The sequence below is a fragment of the Carlito syrichta genome, unplaced genomic scaffold (genome assembly GCF_000164805.1).
Source record: "Carlito syrichta isolate Samal-C Ts95f unplaced genomic scaffold, Tarsius_syrichta-2.0.1 Scaffold303211, whole genome shotgun sequence".
In the NCBI taxonomy this organism is placed as follows: domain Eukaryota; kingdom Metazoa; phylum Chordata; class Mammalia; order Primates; family Tarsiidae; genus Carlito; species Carlito syrichta.
Genome location: NW_007247307.1, coordinates 331,210 through 354,516, shown reverse-complemented (window position 1 = coordinate 354,516; position 23,307 = coordinate 331,210). Strand labels below are relative to the sequence as shown.

General features: G+C 36.5%; 1 protein-coding gene across 4 annotated transcripts in view; it reads left to right on the top strand.

Moving 5' to 3' along the window:
• The window catches only part of DOPEY1 (dopey family member 1), an 81,565-nt gene that overhangs the window by 23,933 nt on the left and 34,325 nt on the right, over positions 1-23,307 (top strand). For 3 of the 4 annotated variants that reach the window (XM_021712367.1, XM_021712368.1, XM_008058102.2), the window contains exons 8-19: positions 1,073-1,181; positions 2,663-2,783; positions 4,252-4,371; positions 6,086-6,200; positions 6,589-6,618; positions 6,940-7,173; positions 12,864-13,488; positions 14,117-14,391; positions 15,611-15,763; positions 17,895-17,995; positions 19,381-19,640; positions 21,138-23,127. In XM_021712367.1, the coding sequence (XP_021568042.1) occupies positions 1,073-1,181; positions 2,663-2,783; positions 4,252-4,371; positions 6,086-6,200; positions 6,589-6,618; positions 6,940-7,173; positions 12,864-13,488; positions 14,117-14,391; positions 15,611-15,763; positions 17,895-17,995; positions 19,381-19,640; positions 21,138-23,127 (4,133 nt within the window). Of the gene's footprint in view, positions 1-1,072; positions 1,182-2,662; positions 2,784-4,251; positions 4,372-6,085; positions 6,201-6,588; positions 6,619-6,939; positions 7,174-12,863; positions 13,489-14,116; positions 14,392-15,610; positions 15,764-17,894; positions 17,996-19,380; positions 19,641-21,137; positions 23,128-23,307 lie in introns of those variants that run through there. The other variant, XM_008058103.2, reaches the window with a different exon arrangement.

Sequence of the window (23,307 nt, the reverse complement as noted above, 5' to 3'; positions counted from 1 at the left end):
CATGGTTGTTTCCATGATCTTGCTATTGTGAACAATGCTGTGATAAACATACGTGTGCAGGTATCTTTTTTATAGAGTGATTTGAGTTCTTCAGGTTATATTCCCAGTAGGGGGATTGCAGGCTCATATGGAAGGTTGATTTTTAGAGTTTTTAGAAATTGCCACACTGATTTCCACAGAGGCTGCACTAGTTTACACTCCCACCAACAGTGTATAAGTGTTCCCTTAAACCTCAAACCATAAGAACCTTAGAAAATGCAGGACACACCCTTATGGAAATTGGAACTGATGTCCAATTCCTGAACCAAACCCGAAATGCACAGGCCATAAGAGATAAGATAGACAAGTGGGACCTCATTAAACTGACAAGCTTCTGCAAAGCTAAAGAAACCATCAAGAGAGCAGGGAGACAGCCCACAGACTGGGAAAAAGTATTTGCCAACTCCATGTCTGACAAAGGCCTAACATCTTGGATCTACAAGGAACTCAAATGTGCTGAAAAGAAAAAACAACCCCATTCCAAAGTGGGCAAAGGATATGAACAGACACTTCTCAAAAGAAGACATATGAGCAGCCAACAGACACATGAAAAAATGTTCTGCCTCACTAGTCATCAAAGAGATGCAAATCAAAACCACACTGAGATACTACCTAACTCCAGCCAGCATGGCCATTATCAATAACTCAAAAAATAACAGATGCTGGAAAGGATGTAATTTTTTAATTTTTTGTGGAGACAGAGTCTTGCTATGTTGCCCTGACTAGTCTTGAGTTCCTGGTCTCAAGTGATCCTACCAAAGCACTATAGGCGAGAGCCACAGCACCTGGCCATTTTCCACTGTTTTTCTAGAGAAAATGTAAGCACTTTTTTCTTCTCCCAAGTCAAGTGAATATAGCACTTTTTTTTCCTAGCAGAGAAAGAAGGCCAACCTTGGTTAAAGGGAGCTTCAGAAAAACAATAGGGGGTGCAAATCTTCATTACATATGGTTACATTTAAAAATGTTTTTTCTTAAGGAAAAAAAACTTTGATTAGGTTTACTTAAATGACTAGTGTACTTTTCTTTTTTAAAGGCAATGGTGGGAATCTTACAAGTGAATGGATTTGGAGAAGAGAGCACACTAATGCAGGATCTAAAACCCTTTCGCATTCTAATCAGTTTACTGGACAAACCTGAGCTAGGTAATATACACTGTCCTAGGGCATAAGGTCACATGTGGTTCTTTTGTATTGTTTTATAGTAAAATAAGGTAGAGTCTTTAGGAAGATTATTTGAGATGGCCTTTAAATAACAAGTTCTCAACAATATCTTACCTAAAATTTTACTCTGCAAAATTAAGATACAAGTATTCATCCAACTGGTATGTTATTTGTATGTCTGCTCTGTGCTTGTATGTAGCAGAAGAATCATTTTAAAGATGCTGTCCAAGCCTCTCTTAGTCCTGATTATATTACTGAAATCAAAACATTTATTATCATGACTATAGTTCACAGAATTCAAGACTTGAGCAGAAATATTTGGATTATATCCTTCAACTTTATTTCTTCCACCTATTCCCTTTACTTTGCGTGTTTTCCCTTTATTCATTATATTTTTGTTCTATATAGGATCTATTGGGAAGTTAATTACAACACCTAAAACAGAAATTTTAAATGTGAGAAAAAATAAAATGAAATTGTAAAGTATGTAATTTCTTCAGATGATATGCAGATTTTTTAGCAAATATGCATGTCTTCTCACCATTTCATAAAATGAAAATGAAAAATTTTAAATATAAGAATAACTTGAATTATATCAATAGCTTTGATAATAGATAAAGGTCAGGAATTTTTTTAATGAAACTGATGTCTGTAATAGCAACAAAATATAGTTCTATGCATTTTTGTATTATTTAAATTATTAAAAGTAGTAGTACAAGTAGCATTTGTTGAATATTATATTCTGCAAACTATGCTACCCACCTTACAATTTTTTTTTTAATCTTTGAAACCATACTGTAAGTTTTGGTATTATTAACCTCAATCTAAATAGGGAAGCTAAAACTCAAAGAAGTTAAATAACTTGTCTAAAGTAACAGAGCTATTAATTGGCAAAATCAGTTTCCCTGCTTGTGTAATTTCTATTTTGTCAGCATATACTTTAATTTTTTTTTTAATTTGGAGTCTCACTTTGTTGCCCAGGCTGGAGTGCAGTGGCACACTCATGGCCATCACAGCCTCAGCCTGCTGGGCTCAAACGATCCCTCTGCGTAACCCTTCCAAGATCCCTCCGCCTTAGCCTTCCAAGTAGCTGGAATTACTGGTGCATGCCACCACGCTGGCTATTTTTTTTTTTTTTTTTTGGTAGAGATGAGGTCTTGCCAAGTTGCCCAGGCTGGTCTCAAACCCATGGACTCAGGCAATCCTCTCCTCTTAACTTCCCCAAATGCTGGAATTACAGGCGTGAACCACCACGCCCAGCCCAACCTATACTTTAAATAAACATTTATTCAATTTATTATTTACACTAGCTTCTCAAAATGTGAAGTTTAGTTCAACGTTTAAAAAAATACTATTTTGAAAAATACTTGTTTTAAATCATCTTTTAATTGGACCACTTTTCAGATAATCATGACTTGCCAGTACTAATTAATTACTCTCTTTAATTTATATATTAATTTTAGGACCTGTAATTCTGGAAGATGTCCTGATTGAAGTGTTTAGAACATTATATTCTCAGTGCAAAGCAGAATTGGATCTTCAGATGGATCCACCCTTCAGCAAGGATCATGCTCAGTTAAGCAGGTAGATCACAAAAATTTAAGTGTCACATAAGGATGTCCTCAATGTTAATACGTATTCACAAAGTGGACACTACGCTAAGTCCCCTCTTAATATAACTTAGTGTTAGTATTAACTGGGGATCTTACTCTATGAAGTTTGTGTTCCGATAAGTAAAATTGATTTAAAATGTCACTATATTTTGTTAATATGAAGCATCATAACTAACTGCACTGATTTTTGAAGTGGGCACTTAGCAGCATGACTGCAAAACCACTACATTCCAAAGTTGATTCTTAATCTCACTAGTTTAGAAAATTAAATTTTAGCAGTTAGTATAAAAGACTCTGGAGAATTTATTTGCACTTACCAAATGCACAGAAGACTAACTGCCACATGTCAGCTACTAATAGGAGTTGTACCTTGTTTGGCACAACTCCCGTTGTTTATTTGGAGTTTGTTTTCTCTTGGAGACTTGACACACTCAGAAGACCAAATCATAGACCAGACAGAGACTTGAACACAGAGTTAAGTCAATGAAAGTTCACTAAGTAGTTTTTTGTTGTTTTTTTGTTTTTTATGTTATGGTTAGTCTTCTTGAGGTATGTGTATATATTTTTCAAATGCCTGAGACAAATCAAGTATTAATAACATTAGAATTATTTTAGCATATTCTCTAAGTCAGTCATAGATGCTCACAAAATTTTTTTCTTCTCTGCGTTAAGCAAACCACCTCTTTTTCAGTATCATCTATCATTGTAACAGGACAAAGTTTCCAAGCCCTACAATGTTTTTTCTACATAGTTCGCATTTAATTGGTGTTTCCTTGATAAGGCTTTAGACATACCCCAGGCTCTCCTAAAACATGTATAAACATTTTAAGACAGTTTTTTATATCTGATGTTATAATCCCCTGCATTTTTTGGTTAGAGAAGTTAATACTAACTAACATGGTACTCTCTTTCATTCTGTACTGTGCTCAATAATTTATATTACCCGTAGAGTATTAAATTAGTCTTTTCTGCTAGGCCATACTAGTTGTATTGATAGTACTTCAATATGTAAAGACAGTGATTTTAATTTTTAGAAAAAATGGAAAGAGAAAATAGCTAATAGATAAAAGGGTTACCACTTGAAATAACAAAGTTATTTTTTCCTGGTCAAATTTTATAGTAATGACCATTTACATTAATAGTCCTTTTTGTTGTTGTTTCTCAAGCTAAGAATAATAATAATAATTTATTTGAAACTGGTCAAAGTAAACTTAACCTTTCCTAAGAAAACCCAAAGAGTGCAAGAAAGTAGACAAAATGCTTCAGAGTCAAGGCTCTGAAAATCAAATCACCATATGGGTATATGTGCCAAGGGAAACGAAAGAATTTGATGCAAGTTAACAGTTTCACTTCTAAATTGTTCAAAAAGAACTTTCTATTCTTTTCTCTTTTTATTATGCAGAAATTATGCAAGGGTGATTTCTTTCTTTCTTTTTTAGTAAATTAAGGGAAAATAAGAAAACAGCAGAGCTGATTAAAACTGCCAACCTTCTCTTTAATTCCTTTGAGCCTTATTATATGTGGGATTATGTTGCCCGGTGGTTTGAAGAATGTTGTAGGTATGTTAAACTTTTTCATTCATTTTAATTTAGTAGCATTCAAAGTGAACCTTTGATTTAAGTTGTAAAATTTAATGAAAAGAATGCTCTTTTATACATTGTACTACTGGCAACTATTAATTATTTATTGGCCATAACCTGACTAGCCTGTCACTCTAGAATATAAAATAATTGATCATGTAATCTTAGAATTGAAGAGTTTAGATATGAGTTATTCATATGCCAGCATAGATGATTTTCCCTCTCCAGTCTATGGTAAACCTGTTTTTCTTTATCTTAGAGAAGATAGTAAATTTGTGGCTGCTACCTCAGCATACTTTCCCAAAAGGATTCCTACTCTGATTAACAGAAAACTTGATCATGCTTGTGTTTTTAAAGTTATTAGAACTAACACATATTGTCACTGGTGAGTGATAAAAGCCCTGTACCCCTTAGTACATAAAGCCTAAAAAATGGTCTGAAAACCTGAGGATAATAGTGAACCTGAGTGGAATTTCTGTCTGGATTCTAAACCAAATGCTCTCAGAACCAGATTAACCTCTTAAGCCTCAGGAGCATGCAGTCAACAAGAAAGCATGTATGATCTCGGGATTAGAATTATTTTATAAAAAATCAATATGTTAATCCCTTTCATGGTTTAGAAAGTTGTTTGCTTACTCATTCAGCAGATGCTAAGCACCCGGTAGACAAGCACAGCACTAGGCAAATAGACTGTCCTAGTCTTCAAAGATCTTACGGTGGGAACAAGTAAGACATGCACATGTACATTCCTAGTATTAAATTAAAAACTTTAAGTGCCTTAATAGAGAGGTTAAAATGCAGAGGAATTATGAATATCTTATTGCCACCTGGTCCTATCCTGGGTTTTCACCCTCTACGTTCATAAACACAAGCATCCATACTTCTTTAGCTAACTAACCTGAACTGCTCCCTGGAACACATTAACTTTCATGCTACTGAGCCTTCACTTGAGCTATTTTTTTTTTAGTATTCTTTCTCCTTGCCAAAGTCCTATAGAGAGGTCAGTCATATTTCAGAGCCTTCCTTGACTCCTCCAAACCTCCCCTCAGAATCAGCTCCTCCCACACTGTCACCATTGTTTCATTTATGAGTCTACATGCATATATTTCTTGCTGGTTGGGGACTATATCATATTCTCACTTTGCATCTTCAGAGTGTAGGGCAGTGTATGGTCATATATGATTAATATGACTAATGTGAATGTTTGCTGAAGGAATTGTCTCTACTACTTGGACCAGACGAAGGCTTCCTGAAGGAGGTGACATGCAGTCTGAGACCTTGAAGGATACAAGCATTCTGATGACAAGAGAATGAGACTGGGGCAGTAGTTCAGGAGGACACTGGGCCATTATTTTAAGGCCTCACTGTTAGAAACCAAGTAGCAATTAATCCATTTTAACTAGAAGTTGACATCTATAGTGGGAGCAATGGGAAATACGTGCCAAAAAGTGAGATCCATCTAGAACACTCGGAACTGCAGGATGGGAGTTACAAGGAGCGGTTAAGTCTAGGCATCTTGCTTTGAGAATTTTCCACACTGTGTCCCGAGGGAAATGAAATGTGTCAGCCCAAAAACATTATTGCGTGTGAACCGTGTTAACTTGGCCCTCATTTAAGAAAATGAGGATGTCGTCACAGGCATTCACATCCCTTGACAACAACATACTTGATAATGTGAATTTGGTCCTTTTAGGAGGACACTGCATGCCAGACTTCAGACTGGGCCTGGAGACAGCAGTGAGTCATCTGAGTTACAGCTCACCAGTTTCTGCTTACTGGTCGATTTTTTGTTGGATATAGTTTCTTTGGTAAGACTACCTTGGTAGGACTACCTTGGTAATATATATGTATATATTTTAGCTCAAGGATATCTGTAATGTAGTTCAAATATTTCATTTCATATTCGCGACAAACCTCATCTTCAGATCAACTTCATCTTTAATATTTCCCCTCCTCCTTTGGTATAGCTACTTTTTCATAAAATTTTATAAAATTTTTCAAGTGTTTTTTGTCATGTGACCTATGTTTATAATACATAGAATATACTTTATAATTGCATGTTATAAATCTTAACTGTTTGTATATAGTGGTTTAATGCTGCATTCATATCATTAATGATTCTATTAAATGAAGACTGTTGGAAATCTTTTCCCCTTCTGTTTTCTCTCCTCAATTCTTTGCTTTCTCATTTTGAAGCCTACTAGAAGTATGAGGGTGCTGTGTCAGGTATGACATTCAGCCTGTTTTGCTTTTACCTGATTCTATTCACTTTTGTTACATTATAATTTTAGTAGTGTAGCAGATACAGCTGGGGTTCTTTTATAATATGTGTGTTGAAATACTTAAACTCAGAATTTGGGAATAGAAATTTTATAAGGCATCAATAATACAATGACTATACAATGTTAATTAAGAGCATGATACATGTATTTATAAAATATAACAGATGAGTAAAATCATTGCCTGCTTTATGTAGATTAAAACATAAATGACATAACTTTTGGGTTATACATTATGTAAGCTTTTTCCATTCCACTTTATTTTCAGGAGACTTATATTGAAATCCAGACAGAGCACTTGCCCCAGTTGCTGCTCAGAATGATTTCTGCCCTGACAAGTCATCTCCAGACATTGCACTTGGCTGAACTCACAGACTCACTCAGGCTCTGCTCAAAAATCCTCAGCAAGGTTCAGCCTCCACTGTTATCTGCTGGCACAGGAGGTGTGTTACCATTTCCAAGTGGACAAAACCACTCAATCAAAGAATGGGAAGACAAAAAGGTAATTTTAGTTAATATTTTCGGTATTAGACAAATTCTATTTCTTCAGAGAAGAGCAGTTTCTTAATAAAAACCACCTCTACATAAACATGTAAATATTAGCGAATCTTTCTTAGATTGAAGTGCTATGGCATCAAAAGCGGACTGGATTTAGAAATATGGTACGCAGGCCTGGTGGACTAGTACACAGCCTTAAGGAAGCCCATCCTTACGGCCTTCTCAGCAGTGTGGATGGACTCAGAGTCTGTCCCACTCCATGGTCCACCGCAGAAATGAGGAACTGAGTACCACATGTCTTCATCCATAAGCAAGCCCCGAACCCTTGCCGCAACACTGCAGGAGAGGGATCCCCTGCGCCCAGGGAAGTGAGACTGGGTGGGAGGCCCAAGCTTCGCCTACACGTGGACCGCTTGTGCACCCTGACTTGTACCCACATCTTTAAAATAAAGGGGAAAAAGGAAATTTTAAAAAAAGAAGTTCTGTGGCAATATGCCTCCCTATATGCTTCTGGTCGCAGAGCAGTTTAACTGTCTGTACTGGCACTTTCCGAGAGACATGTAACCTGAGTGGCAGATGTAATTTTAAATGTTCTGGCAGCCACGTTAAAAAAAAAGTAAAGAACAGGTGAAATTAATTTTAATTATATTGTATCTAGCCCAGTGTAGCCAACATATTATCATTTTAACATGTTACCTGTATAAAATTGATGTCATATTTAAAAGTAGTCAGTTTACATCCTTTCTTGCACTAAGTCTTCAGAATCTAGTGTATTTTAAACTTACAACACATCTTCATTCAAATGCTAAATTTTTAACAGAAATACTTGATCTGTATTTTCTTTAATTTTATTCTTTTTTTTATGCTTCTGCTTCTTGAATCAGAATGGTGTGTATTTAATCTCATAAAATTTACATTTGAAAAGTTAGTCACTATCCAAGTTGTTCCAAATGTATTTAAAAATTTTTAATAACTAAATTGTCAATTTTAGAATTTAAATTTAATTAAAAATTTGGTTTCTCCCCCAAACTAGCTGTATTTCAAGTACTCAGTAGCCACATGTGACCAATGGCTGTCATATTAGACAGCAAGTCTGTATCTAAACTTTACTGGTCTTTTTCACATACAGTAAATTTCTGGCATGATGTTCTTAAAATCCAGGATCTTTGTATTCTCCTTCGTCGTTCAGATGCTTTAATACTTTATGAAGTTTAATAGAATTAAACTATTATAATAAATTTATCATTTGCCACTAGTAAAAACTTAAACACATATGAAACACCTATGGACAACTTAATTTAAAGGCTTTCAGGCTTATAATATTAAAATATTTTAGAAAATATTCCATTGAATTATATAATAATTACATTGAGCTTAAGCCCAGTGGCACTATGTTAAAATGAAGATTTAAACATTTCTAGAGCATCAGATTTACTTATGTAAATCCTGGGTTTGTATAATTGTCCTTACTTTTTTTTATTAGTTGCCTTTTTTTTTTCCAGACAGGCAGAATGTCAGTTATTAATCCTGAAGCTTTTTTCTTGGTCCATCTAAATGTATTGCTCTTCATATATGAAATAAACATTAACTACCCTTGATCATTTAAAATATAGCCCAGAATTATCCTACATAAACATAAACCAGTCTCACTTATTTTTTTCCCCAACCTGTTTGTTAAATGTTATATATATGGGGGAGACGTGTATATCATCTCTATTAATGCTACAGAATTCATTTTGTTACACTGGTTTTTTGTGTGGTTTTTTTTTGTTTTGTTTTTGGGGTTTTTTTGTGTTTTGGTTTTTTTTTTGGTGAGTAAGTAGGAATTAGAGGATAGAAATACTCCCAGCAGCATGAGAGGTCCCTAAAGCGTTGCTGAAAAGTTTGTGCTTTTTTTTGTTTTTAAGTCGGAGTCTACTCTGTCGCCCAGGATGGAGGGCAGTGACACGCTCATTGCAATCCTTCCACATCAGCCTTCCAAGTAGCCAGAACTACAGGTACATGCCACCATGCCCAGCTAATTTTTTTTTTAATTTATTGTAGCGACGAGGGCTCACCAAGTTTCCCAGACTGGTCTCGAACTCCTGAGCTCAGGCAATCCTCTCGCCTCCGCCTCCCAAAGTGCTGGGATTACAGGTGTGAGCCACCACACACTGTCGCATTGTTTTTCTTAAATTATGCTCCTCTGCTCCACAGATTTTCTTAGAAATAAAACTAGAATATTAATTAACTACTATCGAAGCTTTGGTTTTTATTTGAATGAGATTAATGGGAGTAGGAGAAGGAAGGACCGTGGCATTCTTTCAACAACATATTAAAATAAGTGAAGGCTACCATGCAGAAAACATGGAGAGGCTCTTGTTGATGGCTGCAGACAAGATAGTTGAGAATATCCATTCATGTCAAATGAAGGACAGTTAAATAATATATATTTTTAAAACATAATATTTCATTAACTTTAGAGTATGATTTTGCTGTTCTCACTATGACTTTCTTTTATGTTTCCAGGCCATATGTCTTTACTATTTTTACTGAAATATAATGGTTCACTGAGATGCCTGAAAATTTACCTCATATTTAAAAGTTGAGGGTATTTTCTGTATTTCTTTTTTTTTTTTTTAAGTATGAGAGAAGGAATGATTCTTTAAAAAATTATAAATCTAGTTTGACTCTATTTAGTGCATTTTTGTAAAATCAGCATGTTGAATCTCTATACTCAAATGCCTAATATGTAATTTCTTCCTATTTTTAGAAAGACATTTTATTATAAAATAATCTGAAACATAGTTATGTAATGTAGTCCATACAACTAAATATTATAAATGTACATTTTTTAAAATAAGACTTATTCAAATGGTAAAACAGTCATTTGTTACTACTATGAAGTTATTTTTGTATTAATCTTTTTAGCACACAAAAAATCCTAAAACATCAGATACTAAATTAAGAATGTGGCTGGATGTGGTGGCTCACGTCTGTAATCCCAGCACTTTGGAGGCTTGAATTCTGTTAATTTATTTGTATTTATTTATTTAGAGCTTGAATTTAGAGCTTGAATTCTGTTAATTTATTTTTATTTATTTATTTATTTATTTATTTTGAGTCAGAGCCTCACTGTCGCCCGGACTGGAGTGCAGTGACACAGTTGTGGCTACCACAGCCTCAACCTGCTGGGCTCAAGTGATGCTTCTCCCTCAGCCTTCCAAGCAACTGGGACTGCAGGCATGTGCCACCATGCCCAGCTCGTATCTGATTTATTATAGAGATGAGGTCTGCCGTGTTGCCCAGGCTGATCTCAAGCTCCTGGTCTCAGGCAGTCCTCTCGTGTCTGCCTCCAAAGTGCTGGGATTACAGACGTGAGCCCCCACATCCAGCCACATTCTATTAATTTAGTATCTGATGTTTCAGGATTTTTTGTGTGCTAAAAAGATTAATACAAAAATAACTTCATAGTCGTAACAAATGACTGTTTTACCATTTGAATAAGTCTTTTAAAAATGCACATTATTTTAGCTGGTTTCTGACATTTCAAAGAAGAAAAATTGATTTCATTTCAGTTAGCTACCTCTAAATTTTGACGTTATAATATGAAAAGTTCTCGTAGATATAGTGATGTGCTATGGTGAAAAGAATGCGAAGTTTAGAATTACCTCACCTAAGCTCTTCTAACTACTAAGCTTATGTACTATAACCTTGGACAAGTTTTTTAACCTCCCTGAGCCTCAGTTTTCTTACCTTTGAAATAGAGAAAACAAGCTCTCTTCATTTAATACACCCTCTATGCTAGGCACTGGGTAACCAGTGGGGAACTAGGCACAATACTTGCCCTTCTCAACTATTTCTCTTTAGTTGGGAGATACACGTTAAACAAGTAATTTCATATGTAATTACAGTTGCGATAAGTGTATGAAGAAAAATATTGAGTGGTAGGAATGTGGAAAATGGGGTGACCTACCTAGGCTGGGGACCAAGGAGAGCTTTCTTGTAGAAGGAGTGTTTGAAGCCCTAGAGGAATTGGTGCGGGTGGGGACAAGCCAAAACGGAAGAGAGCACTTGACAGAGGAAGGAGCACTTGTAGATGCTCTCAGGCAGCACGGAGCACTAGGCACTCAAGGGGAGATGCAGCTGTAAAGTGGGCAGGGCGAGGTCTCCCAGGGCCTTGTTCCTTATTCTCGGGCTTTCGTTCTTTATCCTAGGGCGATGGAAAGGCACTGAAGGGAAAGGGCGAACGGCATCATTAGATTCGTGTGTTAGAAAAGTTACTCTGGCTACAGTGCGGAGTGGGTCTGAGCAACAGAGATGGACGGGGGGATACCTGTCGCAGTGCAGATAAGAGGTGGTGGTAATTGGTGCTAACAAGATGAGGGGAGTCAAGACAGAAATAGATGAACTAGCGACATATGTAGGAGGACAGATCAAAAAGACTTAGTAATACATTGATAAGGTAATGAGTGACTGCTGATGTATATTGTTTTCTGTATGTTACTTAGTGTTTACTAAGTGCAACGCATTGCACCATGTGCTTTATATATACTGTTACTTAATCTTCATAGCTACTGTAAGGTAGGAATTCTTGTTATCTCAGCTATACAGATTAGGAAATTAGGAAACTGAGGTTTGGAAAAATTAAATAATTTACCAAATATCATATAACTAGTGAGCGGCAGAGCCCTAGCTGACTCAGAGCCCACACCCTTACCCATTCTGCTGCTGTGGATCAGGGGAAGGGAGCAAGGGGAGGAGAGGTGGAGAAGGTGGTGGGAATGACCTCTAGGTTTCCATCTTCCTGTTGGTGAATACTGTGTCCTTCCCTGAAGCAGGGAGCATTAGATGAGGCCCGCTTTGGGCAGGAGGGCATTTAGTCCATCTGTTAATAAGATCTGTTTTATGATCTTATTCAAATTCAAATTCTACTCTGGTATAGCCACCCAATGAATTTATGATATGTATAACTTTTACATATTTAAACTAAGCCAGAAAATAGACTTAATGATTGTAAAATCCTTATAATATGGAGGAAAAAGATAATACATTTCAGCTCTACTCCAGGAACTGTTTAAATTGTTTATTGTAATTAACTCTCTCTTCCCCTCTAGATTTTAAATGATTCCGTTTATTTCTACTGCCTGATATAGTGTCTGGCGCATGATATGAGTTCAGTAACTATTCACTGAAAGTATGTAAGATTAATAGCAAAGACTTAATTAGTACTTTATACATTTCAGTAAAAATTTCACAACCATGTGTCCCTGAACAGTTGACCTATTAGATTTTATTTCTAGTTTTTAAAATGTCATTTTTAACCTTACATATCTCATTCTTTACATCATTTACACGTGGGAAAGTGATTTCATGAAGTAGATTAAATAGATTTGTACTCATTTGAAAACAAGGATGTAGATCCTAGAGATCTGTACATATATTTATTTTTTTCCTCAAGAACCTAACCTTATTCTGTGCATGCAGTGAATAATTAAATATTTGGTCTAATATACATTAATGTATTCACTGGAACCCTGTCAGTGTTTTCTGTTGAATTATCATATGAATCACAGTACAAGCTGCTTTAAATTCAACACAATATGTAGATTAAATTGTGAATAATCTAAAACTTCTCACAAAAGGAGTCCATTTCTAAGTTCTAATATATACATTTAACTACTAAGCCATTTGCTTTTTTAAAATTTCTACCAGGTATTGTCATCAGTTTCCCTTGAAAATCCTACTGAAGTGTTTGAAGATGGAGAAAATCCACCAAGTAGTCGATCATCAGAGAGTGGATTCACTGAGTTTATTCAATATCAAGCAGACCGAACTGATGACATTGACAGAGAACTGAATGAGGGGCAGGGGGCAACTACCATTCCAGTTGGTAGCACGTCCTCTGAAACAGAAACAGCCTCCACTGTGGGATCTGAAGAAACCATCATCCAGCCCCCTGCCATAGTCGCTCAAGGGACAGCCACCAGAAGTGGAAAGGCAGCCCAAAAGACTGCAATGCAGTGCTGTCTGGAGTATGTCCAGCAGTTTCTTACCAGACTTATCAACCTGTATATCGTTCGGAGTAGCTCTTTTTCTCAGCCTTTGGCTACAGAGCATCACGGGGATCTTGGTCGAGAACAAGGAGAGATGTCAAAATGGGACAGAGATTCACAAGGAGATGTAAAAGAAAGAAATATACGTAAACAAAAAACTTCAGAAGAATACCTTTCCGCCTTCCTTGCTGCCTGTCAGCTCTTTTTAGAGTGCTCAAGTTTCCCAGTTTACATTGCTGAGGGGAACCATACATCAGAGTTACGTTCTGAAAAGTTGGAGACTGGTAAGGTCGTCTCTGTTTTGCTTATATTTCAGTATTTTCCATAATGAGCTATTTTTTAAAAAGAGGTACTCAGATGTTAAAACTGGGATTTTTGTTTAGCCATTTACATTTTTAGTGTTATTTTAGTGTGTACATTTTTTAGTGAAATACTATCCCTCTGAGGAGATTGATATGCTGGAAGATTTTGTGATTCTGATGTCTTTCAGTTTGCTTGCAGGTGAATAGGAGCTAAAAAAAGAAGTCTCTGGAAAAAATTAGCGTAGCATTAGATCCACTGATTTCCTTTATTGTGACCAGCACCATATGTGTTTACCTTTATTTAAATTTGTATATATATGCTCACATAGTGCATTGAGTACTGCATAATGTTTGCTGATCAATATACTGTTTTTCGGGACAGGAAGATAGATTGTATGAATTGTCATAAGAAAAAGTTCTTTAAAAAAAGTTTGTGAACTTCTTGTTGCTTGTTTATTTTCTTAAAGCTCTAGGCTAGGTGAAAAACCATGGTTTTATTAACAGATCAAGGCCTGAAAGAATTAAATAGAGTTGCTTTGTTTTCTGAAATTAGAGTATATGAGAAATGGTCAGTGTGGTGAACTCTGATGACTCCCATCATTTGTTTCAGACTGTGAGCATGTGCAGCCTCCACCGTGGCTCCAGACGCTGATGAACACTTGCAGCCAAGCCAGTGATTTCAGCATTCAGAGTGTTGCTATTTCGCTAGTCATGGACCTGGTCGGACTGACACAGTCTGTGGCCATGGTCACTGGGGAAAACATCAACAGTGTGGAACCTGCACAACCCCTAAGTCCAAATCAGGGAAGAGTAGCTGTGGTTATTAGACCTCCCCTCACACAGGGAAACCTGAGGTTCATAGCTGAGAAGACTGAGTTTTTCAAGGTAAATTCTCAGAAGTGCATATGTGACTAAGGTAATTACAGCCATGTGTGATACTCGACCTAGTTTGCTTAACAGTGATTTTAAGATGATAATCAGGCTTCATGAAACACCTTTCAGTATCATACCATGCAGAAGATGATGCCACGTGTGGTAAATACTGCTTTCTCCATCCTGTTCCCAATTTTGTGAGGTGGGAAAAAAGATAAGGATAAGAGGAGTGTTAGGGCAAAAAAGGCAAGTGTTAGGACACTGAAGCTATGCAGGAAATGATGTTAGCTAAAGAAGAGGAAAGCTCATTATACAGTAGAATGTATTGTCAGATTAAGTGATTGTGACAACTTGGCTATTCATAGAGTCGCACCTCCGTGCTCCAAAACTCCCATGAAAGGTTTTTCTGACTTTTTATGTTGTCTCATTAACATCTGTGGTATGTGATGTCACTCAGGGTAAAAACAGTCTTTGCTTTCTACCACAGTGGTACAGATGTTATCCTCTATATAGAATATCAGTATATTTGGATTGTGTTATAGCATACGCAAGTAGTTTCTTTACACTGTACTTTTTAAAAATTTTAATATCTGATTTCTAGTCACTGTTTCCCTCTAGATATTTGCTCCTGCTAGATTAGTGTTAGTTTCTATAATGCTGTGGTGGTAAACCCTGAAGATTGTTGCATTATTATTATTATTATTGTTAATGATTTTGTAGATCAAGTGCTGTGTTAACACATTGTAGCCGTGAAATACATATTACCTACTTTATAAAAGTTTTAAGTAGTTTGGATATTTGGACAAATTGTTTCTCACTCTGTAACATACAACCATAAGTATTAAATTGCATTTAATGAGAGATTCGTATCCTGTTAAGGATAATTTATTCTAGTATCACTTTACTAAACATCACTAAACTAGTGAAATGGGGTCGTCTTTGGGCCCTGCAGAAAGTGCTTATCCATCTGATCTTTAAAATAAATATCATTAAAGGACTGTTACAAAAGCTTCTAAGGGCCTGCATGACCAGAAAGCAGGCTGATGGAAAGCTGCACTTGTAGATCTCAGCCCAGTGACATAGTGAATATTAAAGACTCGTCGGGTCTGACCTTCAGACCTGTTGTGCCATAAAGGAAATGTTACCAGTTTGTGCCATAAAGGAGATGCTAGTTAAGTAAGTTTTCACTTACGGTTTTGTAACTCTGTCACTTTTGCATCTTTTTCTATAGCACGTAGCTTTGACACTGTGGGAGCAGCTGGGAGATGGGACGCCTCAACACCACCAGAAGAGCGTGGAACTGTTTTATCAGTTACATAACTTAGTACCTTCTTCTAGCATCTGTGAGGATGTTATAAGCCAGCAGTTAGCCCATAAAGATAAGGTAAATCCCCTTTTTAGCTTGTGTACCCCCCTATTATATTGAAAAGTAAGTTAAGGAAATGCTTTGGGAAAATTTCTTTCTTGAGTTGGAATCTCACTCTGTCACTCAGGCTGGAGTGCAGTGGCACAGTCATGGCTCACCATAGCCTCGACCTGCTGGGTGCACACCATCACACCTAGCTAATTTTTAAATTTCTTTGTGGAGACGAGGTCACACTGTGTTGCCTAGGCTGGTCTCAAACTCCAGGGCTCAAGCCTTCCTCCCACCTCGGCTTCCCAAAGTGCTGGGATTACAAGCATGAGCCACCATGCCTGGCCTCTTTAAGAAAATTATTGCAGCTAATAATTTGAATAAGAAATAATATAGCTTTGTTCAGACTGATCTTGATATCTTTAAAATAAAAATGTATTGTGTTCTTCCTAGAGGAAAGCTCTATGCAAAACCATCAGTCATATAAAAATTAAGTAATCTAAACTCAGATGCTGGTTTTAGTTCTTTGTTCAAGGTACCAATTATGGGTAATGATGATTAAAGTTGTTGCTGGTCTTAGTCCTTGGGTCATTTAAAGAGGAGTCAGTGATGTTAGTTATGGAACTGATGGATACATTTACAAAAATAAATGAAATGAAATAATATGTAAAATGCACTTATAAGCCATGAATTGCTAATATGTGAGATTTTATTACTTGAATTATAATAAAATCAAAAATAAGAATGTTGCATCCTAATAAATACAAAGTGTGATACATAAGTCATTAAAGGTGACTGGGTTATGAGTTGGCCTAGATAAGAAACTGGAATAATCATTCAGGGTGCTTTAATGAAGTTTAAGGTCTTCCTGTGCTGTTCTGTAATTTAAACTGAAGGTTTATTGAAGAGCTTTTAGAAGTGGATTTGCTCTATTTTTAGAAACTAGTGAGTTTGAATGGGTCATATTTTTAAAAAAGGCATTGTGTTGAGTGAATGAAGCATTTGGCAGAGGGGGATATGGTAAATGAATGAAGAGTTTTTTCCAAGAAAAATGCTAAATTCTATTTTTGCTTCAATACCTTTTTTCAAAATTGTTTGGAAATAAAATTTTAGATAAAGCCCTGAATTTTAATTTAGCAATTTATGTTTTATACTAAGTATAAATCCAGGACAAATTATACATCTATTTTTACTTGTGCAGTACTTCATTGTTAAAGAAATACTTCTGCATTCTGAATAGAGGTATGCATCCATGAAAAAAATTAAAATATCTTTTGTTACTTAATTTGTGCATGTTTCTGTCGGTTGGTATACAAATGCTGGCTTCATAAGAAAAGCATGTGTTAAGCTCATAGAAAAACAAGCATCCCTCGAGCCTATCACAAGCAACTTAGAAAGGTGCAGTCTGGTTCTTTGGGGTTTTTGCTTGAAGGATCCATAAACGCTAGAGAAAGACTATTAAAATTTTGATAATGTGACAGTTTCTACTTGATTCATATTAATACATGTTCATTATTTAATACCAAACGCTTGCATTTTTAGATCATTTATTTTTACCTTGTTCTCTTGTTATCTTAATCTTTTTCCAAATCTCAGAAGTGGTTTAGTATTTTTCTTGCAGAAGTAACTTTTAAGTGTGTAAATTTTTGAGTCTAATAAACCAGCTTTATAAGTGGTGAAAAACTCATTTGGGTCATTGTATTGTTTCTGGGGGAAAAAGTAAATTATATAGTGCAATAAAATCAATTTTGACAACTAAATGTTTATATTAAAATAGGGGAAAATACTTCCTAGACTCAAGATATGACATGTACGTTAGTAGCTTTTTCTTTCTTTTGTTATACAATAAACTGATTCAGTTAGCTGTATGACCAATTACAATTATACAGTAAACTGATTACTTATAGTCTAAGCTAAGTAGTAGTAATTTATGATGCAGGGTGAGATGATCCTTTAGGTTCAATATTTCTATAAATATCTAAGTGATTTCTGTACCTACTTCCACAAAGCAACGTAATTAAAGGTTGCTGCAGTGTGTATTTGAGTACTGTGGACATTGAACATAATGCAGTAATCATGAATAGTTACTTTGATTTCACTGAACTCATTTAACCTTATCGAGAGAGGATAAAACAGTTTCATCTCCCATATTCCTCCTCAGAAAATAAGGATGGAAGCACACGCAAAGTTTGCCGTCCTTTGGCATCTCACAAGAGATCTGCATACACACAAGTCTTCGTCTTTTGGACGTTCTTTTGACAGGTTGGTTACGTGTTATATTCAGGTTTTACAGTCGGATATCTTATGAATCATAAGACGTGTTATCTCTCGTCTCAAATCCACTGTCTTGTTTGGCGAGGGTAGGAGATACCAACACGTTTTATAAAGAAAATTTATTATTTTGGAAAATACACACTGTATTAAAATATGTGGCATTTTTACTTAATCACCAGACTTTCCCTTTCTAGCTTTGGAGCACCTGGTGCCCGTTCCCTTCATTGGACATGGGACAGTCTTCATGAAGTCTCTAGGTGCCAGGCACCATCCTAGGTGCCAGGGATACAGCAATGGATGCATCCTTCTTGAGTCTTAGCCATATTCAGTGAAACTGCACATAAATAGTAAATTGATAAGTGTTTGTCAAGCAGTCTTCTGCCTGATCTGGACTTATTAAAATCTACAGCCAAAAACTCTGACAGATTTCTTCTAGGAATTCAGAAAACCTCTGAGCTGTCTGAGACTGGTTTTGCTTTTTGTCTAGACTACCTAGGTGAATCATACCTCAGATATCAGATTTGCATTAACTTCTAAGGAGCTGCCATTTTCAGATGGATTCATATATTGTCATAATACAGCCTTACCAACAGGTCTCATAGAGGTGGCCCCAATCTAACTGTGTTTAAAGCTCAGCTCAGGATCATATTTGTGCTCTACTGGACATTATTTCATCTGGTGCTTTTCAACCAGCATTGCCATTTTAAGTGATCTGCTATTGAACCATATATTGAACTTTTTACCATATATTGAATATTTTGAAACTGTACTTTATTTTTTTTAAAAATCTCTAATTTGACAGCCATCTTTCCTTTTACAAGCGAGGCAATAGAGGTCAGGAAGGTTAAGTTACTTGTCCAAGACCACACAAGAATTGTGAATCTTGGGTTTTTGGTCCCAACTACACCCTCATACCTCTTTCACAGAAGGTCTTTCCTTGAATTAAGCATATAGCCTTGACTCATGAAGAGAATGGGAGCTGAGAAGCATGGGCCAGCATGGAAGTAGTGTTGACTTGCAGAAGGGTCAGTGTTTGGTGATATGAACAGAAACGTGTTGCTGAAATAAGACTAATTAAGTCTTTATTCTTTAATATTAATCTTACAAAAGTAATGTATGCTTGTGAAATTTCAAAAATACAAGTATATTGAAGGGGCAGAAACCTTTTTTCCTTTTGTATTACACCTACTGAGACTGTTGAGATTAAGATGATAAAAATAATGTGGTCAAAATGTATTCTGAAATATGACTACGTTTAAATAGTTAATTCAAAATAAGAAACACAATTTATAATATTAATTTTAGAGAAGTTAGAGTACTACCATTAAAGTAGGTGTTTTGTTCTTTGTTTTAATTGTTGGTGTTTATTTTAGGTCACTGTTCATCATGTTAGATAGCCTTAACAGTCTAGATGGTTCTACGAGCTCTGTGGGACAAGCCTGGCTGAACCAAGTCCTACAAAGACATGATATCGCGAGAGTTTTGGAACCATTGCTATTGCTCCTGCTTCATCCAAAAACTCAGAGGGTTTCAGTACAGCGTGTACAAGCAGAACGTTATTGGAATAAGATTCCCTGTTATCCAGGAGAGGAGAATGACAAGCATTTCATGCAAAATTTTGCCTGCAGCAATGGTGACTATCACATGGACATAGAACAGATGACTTTACAATTAAGTTTTTTTTTTAATAAGTGAATACAACAGAGAATTGCATGTGAGATTTTCTGTGTGGGCTTATTTTCTCCCCTCCTTATGAGCTAGCAATGCCATGTGGCCATGTCAGATTGTATTCCATCAGTGAGCTGCTTAGAGGAGTTGGATCTCTCTTATCGCTTGACTCTTTCATAGTAGGAATCAGCCACAGCTCTGGTCAGAGACACGCTTCAATTTTGGTGGAAATACCTTTCGACTTAGTTAGGCACCCTCATTTGGCAATGCTCTGTAAATAATTCATTGGGAATTTATAGTATGCACATTTTATATCTGAGTCATTTTTCTCATCTGTAAAATGGAAGTAGTAATGCCCACCTCTCAAGGCTTTGTTATGACCATTAGATGTAGTCATGTGTGTGACATGAATAAATATTTGCTATTACTATATAAATCCACGCTTTACAAATTGTCGAGTGATCCCTTTGTACAGTGATAATGTCTCCTTAGATTGGGTTTATTATGTTTTAAGGGACAAAATACTCTCATATACCTCATTTATATCTTTTGGAAAATAACTCTGTGAAGTCAGTAATAAAAAGTAATAAAAATACTGTTTTACCAAGCAGGTTGCTGATGCTGTGGCTCACAGCTGGTGAGGGTTAAAGCTAGAACCAAGGTATCTGCTCCTAGTCCATCTCTAGTGAGTTTGTACAGAGCCCTGGTTTCTCCCTCTGGCTTCCTTTCCACTGCTCCCCTGAGTCTTCTGAGAATTTACTCTACCCTGCATATTGCCAGACGTCTTTGGGTTAATACTTTACCTGCCTGTTTGCTGCTCTGAGATCATCTGTGGTATCATGATGCCTTCCCTAAATTGATAGCATCTGATCAGTACCACTTATGTGGCATTAAGCCTTCTACCTTTTCTAAAAGAATATCATTAATATAGTATGTGCCCCCAAAAGTACAGAAATAAATGATGCATTTGTGGTCCCCTACTAATTTTAAACGCTTTAGAGTGGAGCAATGGTGTTTCTTCCTTCTCTGCCTGTTTGTTGTCTCCCAGTTAGGGTCTTACACATACTAGATAATTCATAAATGTTTATTGAATATTATTAAAGTCAAGGTGGTTGAGTATGTGTACATTTGACTATATCTTAAATTATTTGAATCCTTAGAAACAGCATACTTAAAGTGAAAGAGGGCAAATTTTTATATTTGTCTAAGCTAAATGTTCTATTCTGTTTAGGTGAGCTGAATAATAGGTCTTCTATTGTTGAATTATCTTTAAACTACTAAATTCTAGTTAATAGTCGTCTATATAATTTTCTGACTTAAAAAGTCTAAAGTAGTAATAAAAGTAATTTTAATAAGAAAATGTAAGAAGGTGATGACACTAATTATTAAAAATCTTGACCTCAGTCTTCATTATTTTAATATATTTTATATTTTTCTTCCCTGACTTTTTCTCATATACCAGTGAATCAAGCACAGCTCATTGCAACAAAAGGAAATGGCGAAAAGCCTCTTACCATGGATGAAATAGAGAACTTCAGTCTCACTGTTAATCCACTGAGTGACAGACTTTCCCTTCTCAGTACTAGCAGTGAGACAATTCCAATGGTTGTGTCTGACTTTGACCTTCCAGACCAACAAATAGAAGTACTTCAGAGTTCTGACTCAGGATGTTCACAGTCCTCTGCTGGAGACAACTTGAGTTACGAAGTTGATCCTGAAAACGTGAATGCCCAAGAGGATTCTCAGACGCCAAAGGCCAGCTCCCCGGATGATGATGTTCAGCAGGTCGTGTTTGACCTGATATGTAAAGTTGTGAGTGGCCTTGAAGCGGAATCTGTGTCAGTTGCGTCTCAGTCAGAAATGGAAGCAATGGCCCCAGAGTGCGGTGATGTAGATCCTGCTGGGGAGGTGACTGAAAATGAAGATCAGTCTGTTCAGCAGAGTCAGAATGCTTTGCTGAGTAAGGAAAGCTCTCAGTTTCTGCCTGTGTCTGCAGAAGGAAGCCATGAGTGCGTGGCAAATGGCATCTCTAGGAATAGCTCCTCGCCCTGCATTTCAGGAACCACACAGACGCCTCATGACTCTTCTGTTGCTTCCACAGAAAATAAATCTAGGCAGAGGAGTCACAGTAGTATTCAATTCAGCTTTAAAGAAAAAGTATCAGAAAAAATCTCAGAGAAGGAAACAATCGTTAAGGAGTCAGGCAAACAACCAGGAGCAAAACCTAAAGTAAAACTTGCCAGAAAGAAGGATGATGACAAGAAAAAAACTTCAAATGAAAAACTCAAACAAACCAGTGTATTCTTTAGTGATGGTCTGGATTTGGAAAACTGGTATAGTTGTGGAGAGGGAGAAATTTCTGAAATTGAGAGTGACGTGGGTTCTCCGGGCTCACGGAAGTCTCCCAGTTTCAACATCCATCCTCTCTATCAACATGTGCTGCTGTATCTCCAGCTGTATGATTCCTCAAGGACTCTGTATGCTTTCTCTGCCGTCAAAGCCATCTTGAAAACTAACCCTATTGCTTTTGTAAATGCCATTTCAACCACTAGTGTAAATAATGCCTATACTCCTCAGTTGTCTCTCCTTCAGAATCTATTGGCCAGACACCGGATTTCTGTTATGGGCAAAGATTTTTATAGTCACATTCCAGTGGACTCAAATCATAACTTCCGGAGTTCTATGTATATAGAAATTCTTATTTCCCTCTGCTTGTATTACATGCGTAGCCATTACCCAACTCATGTCAAGGTGACTGCACAGGATTTGATAGGCAATAGAAATATGCAAATGATGAGCATAGAAGTTTTGACACTGCTCTTTACTGAGCTGGCGAAAGTAATAGAAAGCTCAGCAAAGGGCTTCCCTAGTTTTATTTCTGATATGTTATCTAAGTGCAAAGTTCAGAAAGTGATTCTGCATTGTTTGCTGTCGTCTATCTTTAGTGCACAGAAATGGCATAGTGAAAAAATGGCAGGTAAAAACATGGCTGCTGTGGAGGAAGGTTTCTCAGAGGACAGCCTTATTAATTTCTCGGAAGATGAATTTGACAATGGCAGTACTCTCCAGTCACAACTTCTAAGGGTGCTTCAGAGACTAATTGTTCTAGAGCACAGGGTAATGACTGTTCCTGAGGAGAATGAAACAGGCTTTGATTTTGTTGTATCTGACTTGGAACACATCAATCCCCATCAGCCTATGACTTCTCTTCAGTATTTGCATGCTCAGCCAATTACGTGTCAAGGCATGTTTCTCTGTGCAGTGATACGAGCTTTGCATCAACACTGTGCATGTAAGATGCACCCACAATGGATTGGTTTAATCACATCTACTCTTCCTTACATGGGAAAAGTTCTACAGAGAGTGGTTGTTTCTGTGACATTACAGCTGTGCAGAAATTTGGATAATCTAATTCAGCAGTACAAATACGAAACAGGATTATCTGACAGTAGGTGAGAGTTGATTTTTAACTTTGTTGTCATTGACATTTTTCACATGTATTACTGCTTAAATGTCTGAAAAGTCAGCCACAAATGGAGTAAAAATAAATGAGTGGTTTTTCAGTATGTCATTTTCACATAGGAAGAAAATTTAGCTTGAGGAAGAGTATCAGTGAAAGAATCTAGAATGGA